This window comes from Macrobrachium nipponense, chromosome 34, assembly GCF_015104395.2.
Source record: "Macrobrachium nipponense isolate FS-2020 chromosome 34, ASM1510439v2, whole genome shotgun sequence".
Lineage (NCBI taxonomy): Eukaryota > Metazoa > Arthropoda > Malacostraca > Decapoda > Palaemonidae > Macrobrachium > Macrobrachium nipponense.
In genome coordinates this window covers 2,910,226-2,927,990 of record NC_061095.1, presented here as the reverse complement: position 1 = coordinate 2,927,990, position 17,765 = coordinate 2,910,226, and the positions used below count along the sequence as shown (strand labels likewise).

The following is a 17,765-nucleotide window of genomic DNA, read 5'->3' as shown; positions in this document are numbered from 1 at the left end:
CTCCATTAATTTGAATAGTCTCTCTATTTTTCTCCAGCAACCATCGCTGTGATAATGCCCTGGCAGATCTGGGCGAAATGTCGCGTCAAGAGAGAGAGAGAGAGAGAGAGAGAGAGAGAGAGAGAGAGAGAGAGAGAGAGAGAGAACAACTTGTAGTAGTAGTAGCAGTAATAAAGATAAGTCAATATAACTACACCGGATTTGACGATCCCCTTGGCACGTTGCTTGTCAGTTTTAACAACATTAGGAAATCATTATTATTATTATTATTATTATTATTATTATTATTATTATTATTATTATTATTATTATTAAAAAAAAAAAAATATCCGAAATTATATATTAAAAATATATTTCTATGTAAAAATATAGAACGAAGACTTTCGAACGCCTGATGAGGAACACCGTTCAGGTGTTCGAAATTCTTTGTTCTATATTTTTACATAAAAAATATATTTTTAATATATAATTGTGGATAATTTTTAACTATTTGTTTTCACGAAACTGTGAATTTCTTAACATTATTATTATTATTATTATTATTTTTTGCTATATCACAGTCCTCCAATTCGACTGGGTGGTATTTATAGTGTGGGGTTCCGGGTTGCATCCTGCCTCCTTAGGAGTCCATCACTTTTCTTACTATGTGCGCCGTTTCTAGGATCACACTCTTCTGCATGAGTCCTGGAGCTACTTCAGCCTCTAGTTTTTCTAGATTCCTTTTCAGGGATCTTGGGATGTGCCTTGTGCTCCTATGATTATGGGTACGATTTCCACTGCATATCCCATATCCTTCTATTTCTATTTTCAGATCTTGATACTTATCCATTTTTTCTCTCTCTTTCTCTTCAACTTTGGTGTCCCATGGTATTGCGACATCAATGAGTGATACTTTCTTCTTGATTTTGTCAATCAACGTCACGTCTGGTCTATTCGCACGTATCACCCTATCTGTTCTGATACCATAGTCCCAGAGGATCTTTGCATGATCGTTTTCTATCACTCCTTCAGGTTAGTGTTCGTACCACTTATTACTGCAAGGTAGCTGATGTTTCTTGCACAGGCTCCAGTGGAGGGTTTTTGCCACTTAATCATGCCTCTTTTTGTACTGGTTCTGTGCAAGTGCTAGACATTCACTTGCTATGTGGTTTATGGTTTCATTTTTCGTATTGCACTTTCTACATATGGGAGAGATGTTATTTCCGTCTATCGTTCTTTGAACATATCTGGTTCTTAGGGACTGACCTTGTGCCGCTGTTATCATTCCTTCAGTTTCTTTCTTTAGCTCTCCCCTCTGTAGCCATTGCCACGTGTCATCGCTGGCTAGTTCTTTAGTCTGTCTCATGTATTGTCCGTGCATTGGTTTGTTGTGCCAGTCCTTCTCTGTATATTTCTGGGTCTTCGTCTACTTTTTATAGTCCTTCTTCCCATGCACTCTTTAGCCACTCGTCTTCAACTGGTTTTCAGATATTGCCCAGTGCTTTGTTTCTCGATGTTGACACAGTCCTCTATGCTTAGTAGTCCTCTCCTCCTTCCTTTCGTGTTATGTATAGTCTGTCCGTATTTGCTCTTGGGTGTATGCTTTGTGTATTGTCATATGTTTCTGGTTTTCTGATCTATGCTGCGAAGTTCTGCCTTCGTCCATTCCACTATTCCTGCGCTGTATCTGATTACTGCACTGCCCATGTGTTTATGGCTTTTATCATGTTTCCCCGCGTGAGTTTTTTGTGACTTGAGTATCGCCTTGAGTCTCTGCATATATTCTTTCCTGATCGTGTCCTTCATCTCTGGTGTTTTATATCCCTTCCTTCCATTATTCCCAGGTATTTGTATCCAGTCTCATATGTGTTTAATGTTGCTCCCATCTGGTAGCTTTATCCCTACAGTTCTTGTTACTGTGCCCTTTTGTATGTTGACTAAGGCGCATTTTTCTATTCCATTATTATTATTATTATTATTATTATTATTATTATTATTATTATTATTATTATTATTATTATTATTATTATTATTATTATTATTATTATTACCAACCTAACCTTTATCTAACAAACATCACCCTTAGTCTACCTAGCAAACAAAGAACACAAACCAACCTCCACGGTCTTCAAACAATCCCACCTTCTTTGAATCAACTTTGCATTTAGACAACCTCATCTCTCAGCCGAACCGATAATTGTTTTACGTAAAACTATATAAGTAAGTTCACGAACCCTTCAGTAAATCGAGTCTCGAGTGAGGCCCCTCTCGAATACGTCTGTTGTCAACAACGAGACACCGGAAAACGAATGGTTAGTGAATTTGTTTGCTTTAGAGAGAGAGAGAGAGGCAGACAAGGAGAGGGAGAAGTTGTTTGACTTCGTTTGAAGAGGTTTGCTTTCTATTTCCTCTGTCTTGGGTGAGAGCGTCATTTGAAATCAAAGAATAGGTCCTGAATGACACTTCTACTTTCTGGAGTACAATTGACACCTGGCACTCGACACTTTAATTTGGTTTGTGTCAAGTAAACAAGTAAACATTCTTTTTCCTATATAAACAGTTATCTGCTGTGTAAGCTGCTTAATGAAGGGAATTATCTTTTTTTTTTATATTTAAACAGCTTCGAAGTGAAACAAAGTGTTATCGAGAACAGGAATAATGGATGATCAAAATTATCCAAAAAGGAATGACAAATCTCAAAATTATCAAAATAGGAAGAATAAATGATCACAATTATAAAAAAAAGGGAAATGAAAAAAATGAGCAAAATTAGGAAACACAAATTATCGAAATGATAAAAAAAGAAGAATAAATGATCATAATTATAAAAAAAACAGGAATGATAAATTATCAAAATTATCAAAATAGGAAGAATAAAGTATCACAATTATCAAAATAGGGATGATAAATAATCAAACTAAAAAAAACGGAAATGAAAAAAATGAGCAAAAATAGAAAGCACTAATTATCGAAATAATCAAAGACAGGAAGAATAAATTATCAAAATTATCCAAAAAGGAATGACACATTCTCAAAATTATCAAAATAGGAAGAATAAACGATGAAAATTATAAAAAAAAGGGAAATGCAAAAACGAGCAAAATTAGGAAACGTGAATTATCGAAATTATCAAATGCAGGAAGAATAAAATATCAAAATTATACAAAAGGAAGAATAAATTATCAAAATTATCAAATGTACACACACACATATATAGTATATCTATATTCACCAACACACAATACACCTATGCATTATTTAAAATCAAACAATACCGAGAACCTCTCTCTCTCTCTCTCTCTCTCTCGTTCAATTTTACGCGGAATGTTGTGTACACAGCGAGGCCCCCGCTGTCCTGCCCTTCCCCCCCACCCTGCTTGAGCAAAACAGCTGAAAATAAAGTTGCCCTTTTTCCTTCTTGCTTAAAGATGAGTGTATCGGAGCAAAAAGAAATTCTCCTGGAGAAAAATATTTGCCTTCTCTGCCGGCAATAATCGTGCCTTTATAACAAGCAGGAGAACGTGTATATACACACACACACACATGTATATGCATATATGATATTATGTATATATATAATACTAATACCAATGATAATACATATAAAGAAACATTATTACATCCAAAGCCCATTCTAGTAATACGAAAGAGGAGAAAAAAAATGTGATTCTAATAAACGAAAATCTTTTAGACGCGTGTATAGCAGCATCTCTCCATTTTCATATACTCACGGCTCGAGGTAATCATTTTTCCTCCTCCTCCTCCTCCTCCTCCTCCTCCTCCTCGTCCTCGTCCTCCTCCTCCTCCTCCTCCTCCTCCTCCTCCCCGGCTCTCTGTTTTGGGACACAAAAGGTTATTTTTTTGTGGTTGTTTCTCTAGACAGTTATTGATCAATGTTGATAAAGTCTTTCAGTAGAAAGATTCATAAATATCAAACTATTTTTTCTCTAGAAAGATTGATCAATGTTGATCAAGTCTTTCAGTAGAAAGATTCATAAGTATTAAATGTCTGTTTCTCTCTAGAAAGATTGATCAAGTTGGTAAAGTCTTTCAGCCAAAAGTTAAATGCTAGTCTTTGGTAACATTACCACACGTATTTGGGGACATAATTTTTAAATGTTATTTTTTTTTAGATAAAGAATTTCGTGTACAGAATGTCAAGATGTAAATGTTAGTTTTTTGGAGAAAATATATCAAGAAGTTGTGGACATAGTATTCAAATGTTAATTATTATTTTTTTAGCAAAAATAAATATTCAAATGTTTAAATGTTAGTCATATATATATATATATATTATATATATATATATATATATATATATAGATATATATATATATATATATATATATATATATATATATATATATAAAAGGTATAGCCACAAAGGAAAGATAAACAACGTAGTTTCTGCAAGATCTTTTGACTCAACGTCCTTTAACTTAGCAGACAAACCGACTTACATGAGAAATTGAGGGTACAGAAAGGTCGTATAAGTGACAGATAGGGATTTATAAGGAGATTAGTACCTAGAATCCGACACACCTGGAGAAATGAGTAAACCTTTCCAAACAAGCATAAACATGGGTACAATTTAATCTTTTTGTTCTTAAATTGTACCCATGTTTATGCTTGGTTTGGAAAGGTTACTCATTCTCCAGGTGTGTCGGATTATAGGTACTATCTCCTTATAACCCTATCTGTCACTTATACGATCTTTCCTGTACCCTCAATTTCTCATGTAAGTCAGTTCGTCTGCTAAGTAAAGGACGTGAGTCGAAAGATCTTGCAGAAACTACGTTGTTTTATCTTTCCTTCGTGGCTTATACCTTTATTTATGGATTTACCACGTTCCAAACTTTCGTGATTCAGTTATATATATATATAATCTATATATATATATATATTATATATATATAATATATAATATATATAATATATATATATAATATAACTGAATCACGAAAGTTTGGAACGTGGTAAATCCATAATAAAGGTATAAGCCACGAAGGAAAGATAAACAACGTAGTTTCTGCAAGATCTTTCGACTCAACGTCCTTTACTTAGCAGACGAACTGACTTACATGAGAAATTGAGGGTACAGGAAAGATCGTATAAGTGATCGTATAAGGTGTCGGATTATAGGTACTAATCTCCTTATAATCCCTATCTGTCACTTATACGATCTTTCCTGTACCCTCATTTCTCATGTAAGTCATTCGTCTGCTAAGTAAAGGACGTTGAGTCGAAAGATCTTGCAGAAACTACGTTGTTTATCTTTCCTTCGTGGCTTATACCTTTATTTATAGGATTTACCACGTTCCAAACTTTCGTGATTCAGTTTATATATATATATATATATATATATATATTATATATATATATATATATATATATTATATATATATATATATATATATATATATATATATATATATATATATATAACTGAATCACGAAAGTTTGGAACGTGATAAATCCATAAATAAAGGTATAAGCCACGAAGGAAAGATAAACAACGTAGTTTCTGCAAGGTCTTTCGACTCAACGTCCTTTACTTAGCAGACGAACTGACTTACATGAGAAATGAGGGTACAGGAAAGATCGTATAAGTGACAGATAGGGATTATAAGGAGATTAGTACCTATAATCCGACACACCTGGGAGAATGAGTAACCTTTCCAAACAAGCATAAAACATGGGTACAAATTTAAGAACAAAAAGATTAAATTGTACCCATGTTTATGCTTGTTTGGAAAGGTTACTCATTCTCCAGGTGTGTCGGATTCTAGGTACTAATCTCCTTATAATCCCTATCTGTCACTTATACGACCTTTCCTGTACCCTCAATTTCTCATGTAAGTCGGTTTGTCTGCTAAGTAAAGGACGTTGAGTCAAAAGATCTTGCAGAAACTACGTTGTTTATCTTTCCTTTGTGGCTTATACCTTCTATATATATATATATATATATATATATATATATATATATATATATATATATATATATATATATATAGTATATATATATTAGGGCTTGTGCCTTGTATGATAAGGCGCCCTATGAGGTAATGTTAGACTTGCGATAATATTACGCTAAGTCGGTTGGTATTGCACTTCCATCTTCAATGGAGTGTCTGGGGTTTGTAGATCATTTACGAAGTCGGTATTATCTTGTTGGTTATGACGACGAATGTGTTAAACTCATGGTGAGGAGGTTCTTTGTAGAAAACACTAATGTTAAAAAAATTATATATTCTTCTGAAGTTTTACATGGTGAAGATCAGATAGGATTGTACAAGTCTTCTAATAACGATAGCTTGATGCTTATGCCAATGATGATGGCTAATCCTATTCTTCTACATGATAAAGCTTAGGTAAAGAGGTACAGGTCTTCTAATGACGATAGCTAACTCTGTTCTCCCTGTCTACCATCTCTGTTACAAGTTATGAAGGAACAGACAGTAGTTCGAACATATGAACATACATACAAATGACATAGTTTCATAAGAACACAAAATCAAATGAGCACGCTACAGATCACGTAGGCCGTTTAAATTATAGGTCGGGGTAGTTGTCTCAAGCAGGAGCTTGGACTAAGTTTATAACAATTGAATGACTACAGGTGACGGCATGTTATCTTAGCCTACATACTTATTGTATACGTCATCTTTAGCGTCTCTAGTCTGATCACATTCCTGCAAGCAATCTTTTATATATGGGGACTAACATTCCATATTTTTATTATGTAAACACTTACATTAGCTCGGTCAGCTACCAAAACCAGCTACTACTGAATATTACTCAAACTTGACTTGCATTTGACTTATAGGAGTGTGATACAGACACTATGTGAATATATATATATATATATATATATTAGCAAATAAAAATTCATGGTGTACATGATGATTCAAGTAATAAAATAAATAAAAACAATGATATTGGTAAATAATAGTGATCACGGATATATAATGATACAGTTTTTCACTTCAATCTCATTAAGATACATATGCTACAGAAAATACTAATGTACTCTGATAATTGCATAGAATGAAGATTAACATGATAAAAATCAGTATTTTAACTGATAAAAATTTCATATATGAATTGATAAAAGTTATTAATGTTTATGCTGATTGATTCGTTGATTTTTATGCAAAATGTTATATATCTGATACATTAATCAATATACTAACTAAATTAACTGCAGAATGGAATAACTAAAGGTAAACAGATTATTCTAACTTAAAAAAAAAAACCGGTAATTTGTTTATAAAACATATGGTATATGGATTATATAATTTATGATTATATGTACCATTAAATAGATTTGGTATTGCTACACGCCAAAGATATATTTAGGTTCTGTTATTTATGATCATTTATATAGAGATCCTTATTGCCGTACACGCAAAAGATACATCGACTGTATTTTTATGATCATTTATATATTAGGATACATTTGATACTTTATATATATATAGGAACTACATGACGAGGTTAATACTACTTCACATTTAACTAGCTTTTCGAACCACTTTTCGTCCATTACACAGTTCCAGACAACCACCTATGGACCCAATGAAACGGCCATTTTATTTTCAGGGTTTCAGGGGTTAAAACAAGGGGAAAATTTGCCTGGGCGGGTCCAACGGTTCTATTTGCGCTCCATACTTATTCTCTGCATCCTAAGCTACACGATTACGTTCGCGATGAATAGATCATCCCAGCACGAGTCCTTCGCCAGCAAAGTAGAGTTGAATATCCTTCGGGTCGTAATTGTCGGAAGTATGTCCCATTCGTAGTCGATTCCGACAGCCGCCGGAGCATTCCGCATTAAAACGAGATTAACGACGAGATACGGTGTCGGTCGAAGAATTAGTCCAAATGAAATTCCTTTCACATTGTAGGTCGGTTGTTACTTGACTGTGTCGTCCGCTGCGACGAACGATTTCTTGAAGTTTCGATGTGAAATTCTCGTACTGCAAGGATACTGTAACCAGCCGGTTCCATTAATCAGCCGTGCAAGTGAAATTATACTTGTCACAAGGGCAAAGTAAATTCAGACGACATCCAAATACAGGGGAGGGAAGAGAGCCATTTAGACCAGACTTAACCCCCACATGAATTCGTTGTATAATTTGGAATTCAAAAGAGTCCGCTGTACAAACTTTTTTATCCATGGCATTAACAATGAGTGACCTATCCAGGCCTATGATGACTGTAAAAATATCCATATTATAAAAAAATAAACAGATATCAATACGAATCCCAAAGAAAATGCGATATTACTGGTAGTAAGTACTAGACAAAGAAGTGGAAAACGGAGCTAATTGTAAGATTGCCAGGCAACATAAGAGTCAAAGAGAAGATTAATCATGATTCTATGTGCCCTAACAAAAGTTTCATATTCAATTTTCTCGTGCGCATCCTCTGAGGTTAACTTTTAAAACATTATTAATAGGTAGGAGATGCAACGAAAAACCCACTATGTAACTAATTTCTATATAAACTTTGGGTTTTTCAAAGAAAATGTAACATTTTCCCATGAATGTGATTTACCTGGATTTGTAATAAGCTAATGTTGCAAGTAAATCCATATCCATATCGTGATACTTCTAAATGTCTATGAGGTTCAGAAAAATTAATTCATTTTGTTGTTATAGAAATTCTATTTGCTTATTTTGTTATTAATTTTAAAATGATTGCAACTCCTTAGCTAAAGTTTGCATTGCGCACACCGATAGACACTTGTACCTAACGTCTGCCTTGCCCATGAGAAGTTCGGGCTAAGCATTCTTTCTCCAGTCAATCTGCTTTTGCAAGCAGAGACGACACACAGATGAAGCCTGTGTAAGCAGATTATTGAGGTTAAAAGGAACAAATGCTGATACGGCAATGATGACGTCGTCACTTGGCAGGAGATTGCTCTCAGCCAGCTAAGAGTTACGTTACTTGCTGCAATAAATACGACTTTAGGATAAATTTATTATCTTTTAATACTCGACCCACACGAATTAAAAGAATGTCTGAAAAAAAAAAATCAGTACCAAAATTGAACAATATATTAGTTTCATGTTGGAAATTTGCATAATTGTAATTATGTTAAATAAATATTCCTTATTCAAACTATATGAAAAAGGTTTCCATACAAATTCTATATATATTATTAGCCCTGTATAAGATTCATATAGGATTATTTCATAGATAACATTTTCACTTCTAGACTTCCTGACTTTAAAATCTCTTTTATTTTATTTTATTTATTTTATTTATTATTATTTTATTTATTTATTTATATTTATTTTTTTTTTTTTTTTTTTGTTTTTTTTTTTTTTTTCATTGACTACGAATATAAACTCACCGGGACAGACAATATGTCAGTAGGTTTTGATATGTGTTTGAACTTTTAGCTTATTTGTCATTCAACTAAAGCGTTTTAAGTTAGAGTTCAAATCTTTACGCATATATATTTGGATATTTAATTATCTATGGTTACGTTTTGCTTATTGATTTTATCGTGATTCCTTTTTTATTATAATTTGTAACCCTTCCGACTTCTTACGGAGTGTATTATATTGACTCCACTTGTATCCATATTTATTTTATTTTTTATATATTTATTTATATATTTTTTTTTTTTTTTCTTTTTTTTTTTATATATATATATTTGATAAATTAATGGTTGGCTTGAATATGTGGAAGAGTGTTCTAGCGGCGTACCGTATAAGGCTACTTGCGGCATCAATACTATAGATACAAGATATAACTGATAAAGGTATTTAAAACCGCGAGAACCGCTATAATCCAGTTCGGATCCAACATCACGAGTTGTAACTCGTAAGACATTGACACTTCCTATTTAATTAACAGTTATTCTACCAAACCGATTGACTCTGGGTGATAAAATATATTATTGGTTTTCTTAATGGAAAGGAATTCACACCACTGTTGTTATGGAGATTATTATTGATTTACACCACCCGAGTCGGATTATCCTGTGTTGAATTCCATGTTTACTGATTTAGCACTCATAAATATTCCTAACGCACTCAATTGCGGTGTTTGTTTTTAGTGCTATTACTTCTATATAACGTGTCAAGGAACTATTAACACTAAGAAGTGTTTATTTGCTCTGTCAGACTCGTAACCTTGTTAATAATTCTACGTATATTCTTTCAAGGATTGATTTGGCACGGGATAGGCCCTTAACTGACAGGTGTCTTAGTGTGTCCCTTGTTTTCATGACACGTGTTACAATCAGTTATGTGGCTTTTTATATCTGTAAGCATTGTAGGCCAGTAAAACAGTGATTTGGCTTTCCGTGACATAGGAGGGAACCCTGGATGACGGAATGCAACCAGTTTTATGACGATTGGTATGAAAGAGATTATTATTACTACCTGGTCGTAAGTCATCTGCTGTGTTCTTCGGGTTTTCCTCGTCACGGACCTACATATAAAATTTCATTTGATTACATTATTCTGATACACATACTTTAAATATACTTTTGCTTTAGGGTTTCTGCTCGAAATGTTTATTGTTTTTGCCTAGCCACTGACCCTGTTTCCGTTTCGAAGTGTTTATTGTTTGGTGTTTATTGTTTTGCTTATCGCTGTTGACACTTGCTTTTTGTTCAGGTTTGTAACAGTTCTGCGCTCCGACCAGATATTCAATGCTCGCGATTCTCTTGGGTTAAGGAATTTTCTTGTTTAGATACGGTTTTAACAATAGGCACGGATGTTTCTATATCTTTTAGTCCAATTAAGGGTTCTTTGCTGTATGGTGCGGGATTGCGGGATAATGCGTCAGCTATGATATTTGCTTTCCCAGGTAGATATCTTATCTTGGCTCCAATAACCTGAATGATCATTTGTCACCGAGTTCCTTTTGGACTGTGATTAAAGCCTTGAAAACTCGGTAAAGGACTCATGTTCAGTAAGAATTTTATCAGGATAGCCTAGATTATGAACTTAAAATGTACTAGTGTTAAAGATACCTAGCCCTTCCTTGCCTATTACTGCATATTTACTTTCAGAGGGCTTTAGTTTACGTGAATAAAAAGCTATAGGGAAGAACTGTTTATCATATTACTGAAGTAGTACCCTCTTTAAACCCTTTCCCTTTGGTCTGAGGCGTCTGTTGTCCAATAAAAAAAATTCCTTATTTAAATCAGGGATTTTTAAGTTAGGTAAGCTGCATTTTCCGCTTTTAAGATATCGAACGCCTGTTGATGCTTTTAGACCATAATAAATCTACGCTCTTCTTCGATAAGATCTGTTAAAGGAGCTGTCATGATTGAAGAGTTACATATTTGCATACGATTGTAATACCCACTAAAGCGCAAAAGTGCTGTATCCCCCTTTTACGTTAATAGGTACCGGAAAGTTATGAATAGCCGACACCTTACCATGGACTACTTTAAGACCTTGACTAGACACATAAACCTAGATCAACATGTTCGGTTTTAAAAAACTCACATTTAGATATTTTACTCTGAGATTATTTGTCTTTGTCTCTGTAGCACTAGCTCTACTTTATGTGAATGTATTCTAAGGTATTAGAAAAGATTACAAGACCAACCATATCAGCATGTCAGGGTATCCCTTAAAGTCTCCAAACACTATATTATAATTGGGGCGCAACGTAAGCCGGAGGCATACGTAAAAATTGATAATGTCCCCTGAGTGTGCTGAAACGGTGTATGAGGTACAATCACTTAGGTAATGGTATCTGGTAAAAGCATTTAAGTAAGTCCAAGTTGGTGAAAAAAATTTATTCTAACCTAACAGAGATAAGATGTCGTCGGTACATCGCACTGGAAACTATCGGGAGTCGTTTCCTTGTTTAAGCGACAGAATCTACGCAAATACGCGAAATCGATCTTTTATGGCATGACATTGAGGGAAAAATTATATGGGCTTATTTGATTTCCTAATGACTCCTATTACTAACATTTTTCAACTTCGTCATTTATCTCTATTTTGAAATTTCATTGAGAATCTATACGAAGGTACGTAAAATATCTTTATGTTTGTCCTTAGACCGTGTTTTGTGTTAAATTACATCCGTTTTTCTCAGAGATCACTCGCTAGTGGAGAAACTTCCTGGTATTCAGGTAGAAGATAAAAAAAAATTCTGCTTGAATCACCCTCTGCTTGAATGACTTTACGGATATTAACTTTAGCTAGATTATCAGAGAGATTCATCCACGACTGGTTGGGCGTGATTAAAAATTAGCAACAATAAAAAATGCGATATTTATAACTTCCGTATCCACGATATGTATACTTTTAGGGCTTTGTTCGCGGAAATCGTTATATTTCAGAGTGTCGGGAAGGATTAAAATTTCATTTCCCAGCAAAGTCTTTTTACACGCACTAAGACATTCGAGGGTGCATGCTTCTCGAAATTTTGCGTGCAAAGTGCGACTGCAGTTGTGGGAGAATTCTGTTGGGTCATTTGAACAATGTTACGATTTATGAGGACAAATGTATAGTTCCTTTATATAAGTTATTATTTAATTAACTGTCTCATTTTTGTTCAAACGGATTTTAATATGTTTGAAGGTTTATAGGATTTCCCTTTGATAAACACGCCTTATTTTGCAGGATGTAAGATAATATTTTGTATACCCCTAGATGAATCTTACAATTACGCTAGATACAGATCAATGTTTTTTTCTTTTTTATAACTATAGAGGTATCTGTAAGCGCTCGCTTATCCGGACTTCTCATTAGGGAAGTTCGAACAACAGACAGTGAGTCCGTAAATACAGGATATTACGTTTACTAAAGAAATAAAACAAGATATTCTAATTTTTACGGCGCGTACAGTTGGGCTTTATCCACCACTACTTATAATAACTTACGTATTAAAAAAAAAACGAAAACCTGCTCTGATTACTTTATACGGTCGTGTGTTTCATAGGAAAAAATCCTTTTTCCTTTTTAATTCAAAAGATAATCGGTATGTATGAACCAACATCGCTTTTCCCCACTCTGCTAGAGTCGCTTATTGTATGGAATTTGCTATGCTTTGAACACTTCGGTAGTTTTTGACTGACCTTGACCGCTTGACTAGGTGACACAGTCACCGAGTTTGCTTGTTTGATCTGAACGGGCTACTGTTTCTATTTTTTTTTTTGTAATAATTAAGATCCTTCTCTTTATTACCATCGCAACGTATGTGTGTTTTTAGCATTTATGTTGCTGGTTACGTATGAAAGCAATGAATGACGAACTATTAGGAACTGAGCGATTACTAATAAGACAAGTTATCACTACTGCATTCAATATTAACTGTTTGTACTTCATTCTTTGCTAAAATTTGAAATAGTGAGGGATCCTGGTCAGCGCATTTAGCCTGATGAAGTTTTTTACAGACATGTTATTCCTTGCAATCCGCCGCCATATTTTAAAAGTTAAGAAGTTGAGTCATTGAGGTTGCGATATTTTATATAACTCAAAAACTCAAGGCTAAAACTGGCGATCGGGACTTTGCAAAGGAGCATTTATTGTCATGACCCGAAATAGTGTTACCTCTAATTTATCTAGATTTGTACGGGTGTTCCACTTGTTTTTTTTGTGTGTTTTCTAATCACTACGGTGCTTAACGACCCTATCCATGCATCTGTATAAATACAGACGTCCACTGCATAAACGCATATTCACTGTTTAATATGATTTGTTACGTAAGGGATTAATAATCACCCCCAAAATGATAAAATTAAACATAGTATATGATTATGATTTTATTTCAGTAGAACTTCTGGAAACAGACACTCAAAGATAAAAACTCGCAGTAGCGAAATCTCAATGATGTTGATAATTTCTGTAAAAAAGTAAGATTAAGAATTTCTCGTAACTTCAGCCACAGGAATAACGAAATTCGACCTGCAAAGGAAACACTCAAAGTTACTCCAAATGAATAAAAAAATTGTACTTAGCTTGCTTTTGTGGGAAGTCACGGTGTTCCGATAACGACACACGGCCTTGGTCCTCCTTCTCTATTTAGCTGATGACCTGGTTTGGCTTCAGTTTCCCCCGGTTGCTGCGTTGTTTCGATGATTCGAGCCCTTGAAAATCCGATGCTGCAGACGCGTTCAGTTTGTTTCTTGGAGTGCCGGAAACGCTCACTAACGATGTTTTCTTGAATGATTCTAATGAGCCACAAAGCTTGCGTTGTCGTAGGAAAAAGGACACGTTGGTTTTGTTTCTTGAAGTTATTCACTAATGATGATACTAAGTTGCTTGAAGAATCTCTTGCTTTCGTCGTCGTTAAAGAGTTCTTGTTGTTTTCTGAAGTCGCTCACTAACGAATGATACTATGTTTGCTTGAAGAATCTGCTGCTTCCGTCGTCGTTGACTTCTTATGATACATGATTTATTATTCTGGTTTTTCTTCGTAGGACGTTGTAGAGTTCTTCTGGTACGCTGGCCACCAATATTGGGCTTGTGCCTTGTATGATAAGGCGCCCTATGAGGTAATGTTAGACTTGCGATAATATTACGCTAAGTCGGTTGGTATTTGCACTTCCATGCTTCAATGGAGTGTCTGGGGTTTGTAGATCATTTACGAAGTCGGTATTATCTTGTTGGTTATGACGACGATGTGTTAACTCATGGTGAGGAGGTTCTTTGTAGAAAACACTAATGTTTTAAAAAATTATATATTCTTCTGAAGTTTTACATGGTGAAGATCAGATAGGATTGTACAAGTCTTCTAATAACGATAGCTTGATCGCTTATGCCAATGATGATGGCTAATCCTATTCCTCTACTGATAAAGCTTAGGTAAAGAGGTACAGGTCTTCTAATGACGATAGCTAACTCTGTTCTCCCTGTCTACCATCTCTGTTACAAGTTATGAAGGAACAGACAGTAGTTCGAACATATGAAACATACATACAAATGACATAGTTTCATACGAACACAAAAATCAAAATGAGACACGCTACAGATCACGTAGGCCGTTTGAATTATAGGTCGGGGTAGTTGTCTCAAGCAGGGAGCTTGGGACTAATGTTTATAAACAATTGAATGACTACAGGTGACAGCATGTTATCTTAGCCTACATACTTATTGTATACGTCATCTTTAGCGTCTCTAGTCTGATCACATTCCTGCAAGCAATCTTTTATATATATGGACTAACATTCCATATTTTTATTATGTAAACTTACATATAATAATATATATATATATATATATATATATATATATATATATATATATGAACTAACATTTAAACATTTGAATATTTATTTTTGCTAAAAAAAATAATAATTAACATTTGAATACTATGTCCACAACTTCTTGATATATTTTCTCCAAAAAACTAACATTTACATCTTGACATTCTGTACACGAAATTCTTTATCTAAAAAAAATTAACATTTCAAAAATTATGTCCCCAAATACGTGTGGTAATGTTACCAAAGACTAGCATTTAACTTTTGGCTGAAAGACTTTAACCAACTTGATCAATCTTTTCTAGAGAAAGAAACAGTTTAATACTTATGAATCTTTCTACTGAAAGACTTGATCAACATTGATCAATCTTTCTAGAGAAAAAATAGTTTGATATTTATGAATCTTTCTACTGAAAGACTTTATCAACATTGATCAATCTGTCTAGAGATTGCTTGCTTGCTTGCGTGCGTGTTCTGCTTGCGTTTAGTAACCTTCGAAGCCTCTGTTGTTGCTTGTGCTATTAACTAAAAGCACTGTTGTTATTGGTCCTGTTTTCAAAATGACAATCCTATGTGAATATATATATATATATATATATATATATATATATATATATATATATATATATATATATATATATATATATATATATATATATATATATACATATACACACACACACACACACACACACACACACACATATATATATATATATATATATATATATATATATATATATATATATATATATATATATATTACATAGGAATTGTCATTTTGAAAACAGGACCAATAACAACAGTGCTTTTAGTTAATAGCACAAGCAACAACAGAGGCTTCGAAGGTTACTAAACGCAAGCAGACACGCACGCAAGCAGCAAGCGTCGTAAAACAACCGCGCGCGCAAGCTCGTCACTAAATCGAGAAAGCTGTTCCCAGCTACTCTGAGTCAATTTCCCGTCTTCCAGGAACGCGAGAAAAACTGCGCAATGAACCAACATCCTGAGTGTTTGTTTTCCTTTACCCCCCCTAAAAAATATAAATTATTTTACATTTTTTTTGCAGTTTTTTTTTGTGGGGGGGGAGGGGGCGGGGTGTTTAGGTGGGAAGGGAAGATGGAAAGGGGTTGGGGGGGGGGGGTAGGGGAATTGATTAGAAATAATAAGGGGTTAATGGGAGGTCCATTGGACCTTTAAGATAAGAGGGAGGTTTCCTTTCCATCAAATTCCTGATTGGGTTCTTCGTCAGTTTCGTGTCAGGAAAATAGAGGTGACTTTTCTTTATTTGCCCCTCTCTCTCTCTCTCTCTCTTTCTCTCTCTTGATAGAAAGTGAGACAGATAAGCACGTAGATAGACAGAGATACAACGTTTTTAATATATATATATATATATAATATATATATCTATATATATATATATATAATATATATAACTGATCTCGTCTTTCTGTATTTTTTGCATTACCTTCTGTTACTTCTTTCGAACGAACACCGTTATATTCTATGAAACTTTATAAATAATAATAATAATAATAATAATAATAATAATAATAATAATAATAATAATAATAATAATAATAATAATAATAATAATAATAATAATATGGATTTGAGAGTAATGGCCCCTGTAAGCTTATTACTTATAAATAGGGTTCCTTCTCTGAATAATAATAATAATAATAATAATAATAATAATAATAATAATAATAATAATAATAATAATAATAATAATAATAATAATAATAATAATAATAATAATAATAATAAAAAAAAGCAATTGTTTAACAGACTTAAGGTGATTTACAAAATGAAAGTAATATATAAGTTGAATTTCAAATAGATTTAATAAAAACTCTCTTCTAACCAAATATGCGTTTAGATTAGTGTCGAGAATTAATATTCAAGTGGGGTTAAGTCTCAATTCTAAAACACAAAAACCTCATAATAAAAACGTGATCAACACAGAATAGAAAACATTAATGCTGATGATGAAGCTTAGAAAAAGTTCTCGAAATGTCATCAATACAGAAAAACATTCGAAATCTCACAATTATTTGAAGTTAGTGAACGTAAAGTATTTTTCAAAATATTTTAAAGTTTGTTTAATTTTTAGATGTATTTTGAAGGGATTGCAATAAGGGTAACTTTCTTTATATTATTTTAAAAATCTTCCTCTAAAGAAAAAGTAAAAAAAAAAAGTATTTGAAAGCTCATCAATGCAGAAAAGTGATTTGTTTGCGAAATCTCACAAACAAGTAAAAAGATATTTTTTTAAAGTTCATCAATGCAGAAATAATTTATTTTTTGAAATCTCAAAATTGGTAGAAAGTTATATCAACGGCGATATAAACAGAAGTTTTCAAAATCTAAAAAAAAAAAAATATCAAAACATCTAATTTTTTTTTTTTTTTTTTTTTTTTTTTTTTTTTAGAAATCTGACCAAACCAGAATTGTGAAAAAATCTTCTTTGTATAACAGCCTTTTGATACTTGATAATATTACTAGGAAAACTCTGTGGTGGGGTTTGGTGTAGGGGACGGCGGCGGGGGGAATGTTATTCTGATTGGTAAGTAGTTTTAGGGAAAAATATCTT

The 17,765-nt window shown here is 33.5% G+C and overlaps 1 protein-coding gene across 1 annotated transcript in view; it reads right to left on the bottom strand.

Annotated features, from left to right (window-relative positions):
• Positions 1-17,765, bottom strand: part of LOC135207758 (aspartate, glycine, lysine and serine-rich protein-like) — a 48,901-nt gene that overhangs the window by 26,609 nt on the left and 4,527 nt on the right. The window contains exon 2 of the mRNA XM_064239584.1: positions 3,711-3,812. Coding sequence (XP_064095654.1) covers positions 3,711-3,812 — 102 coding nt within the window. The remainder of the gene's footprint in view (positions 1-3,710; positions 3,813-17,765) is intronic.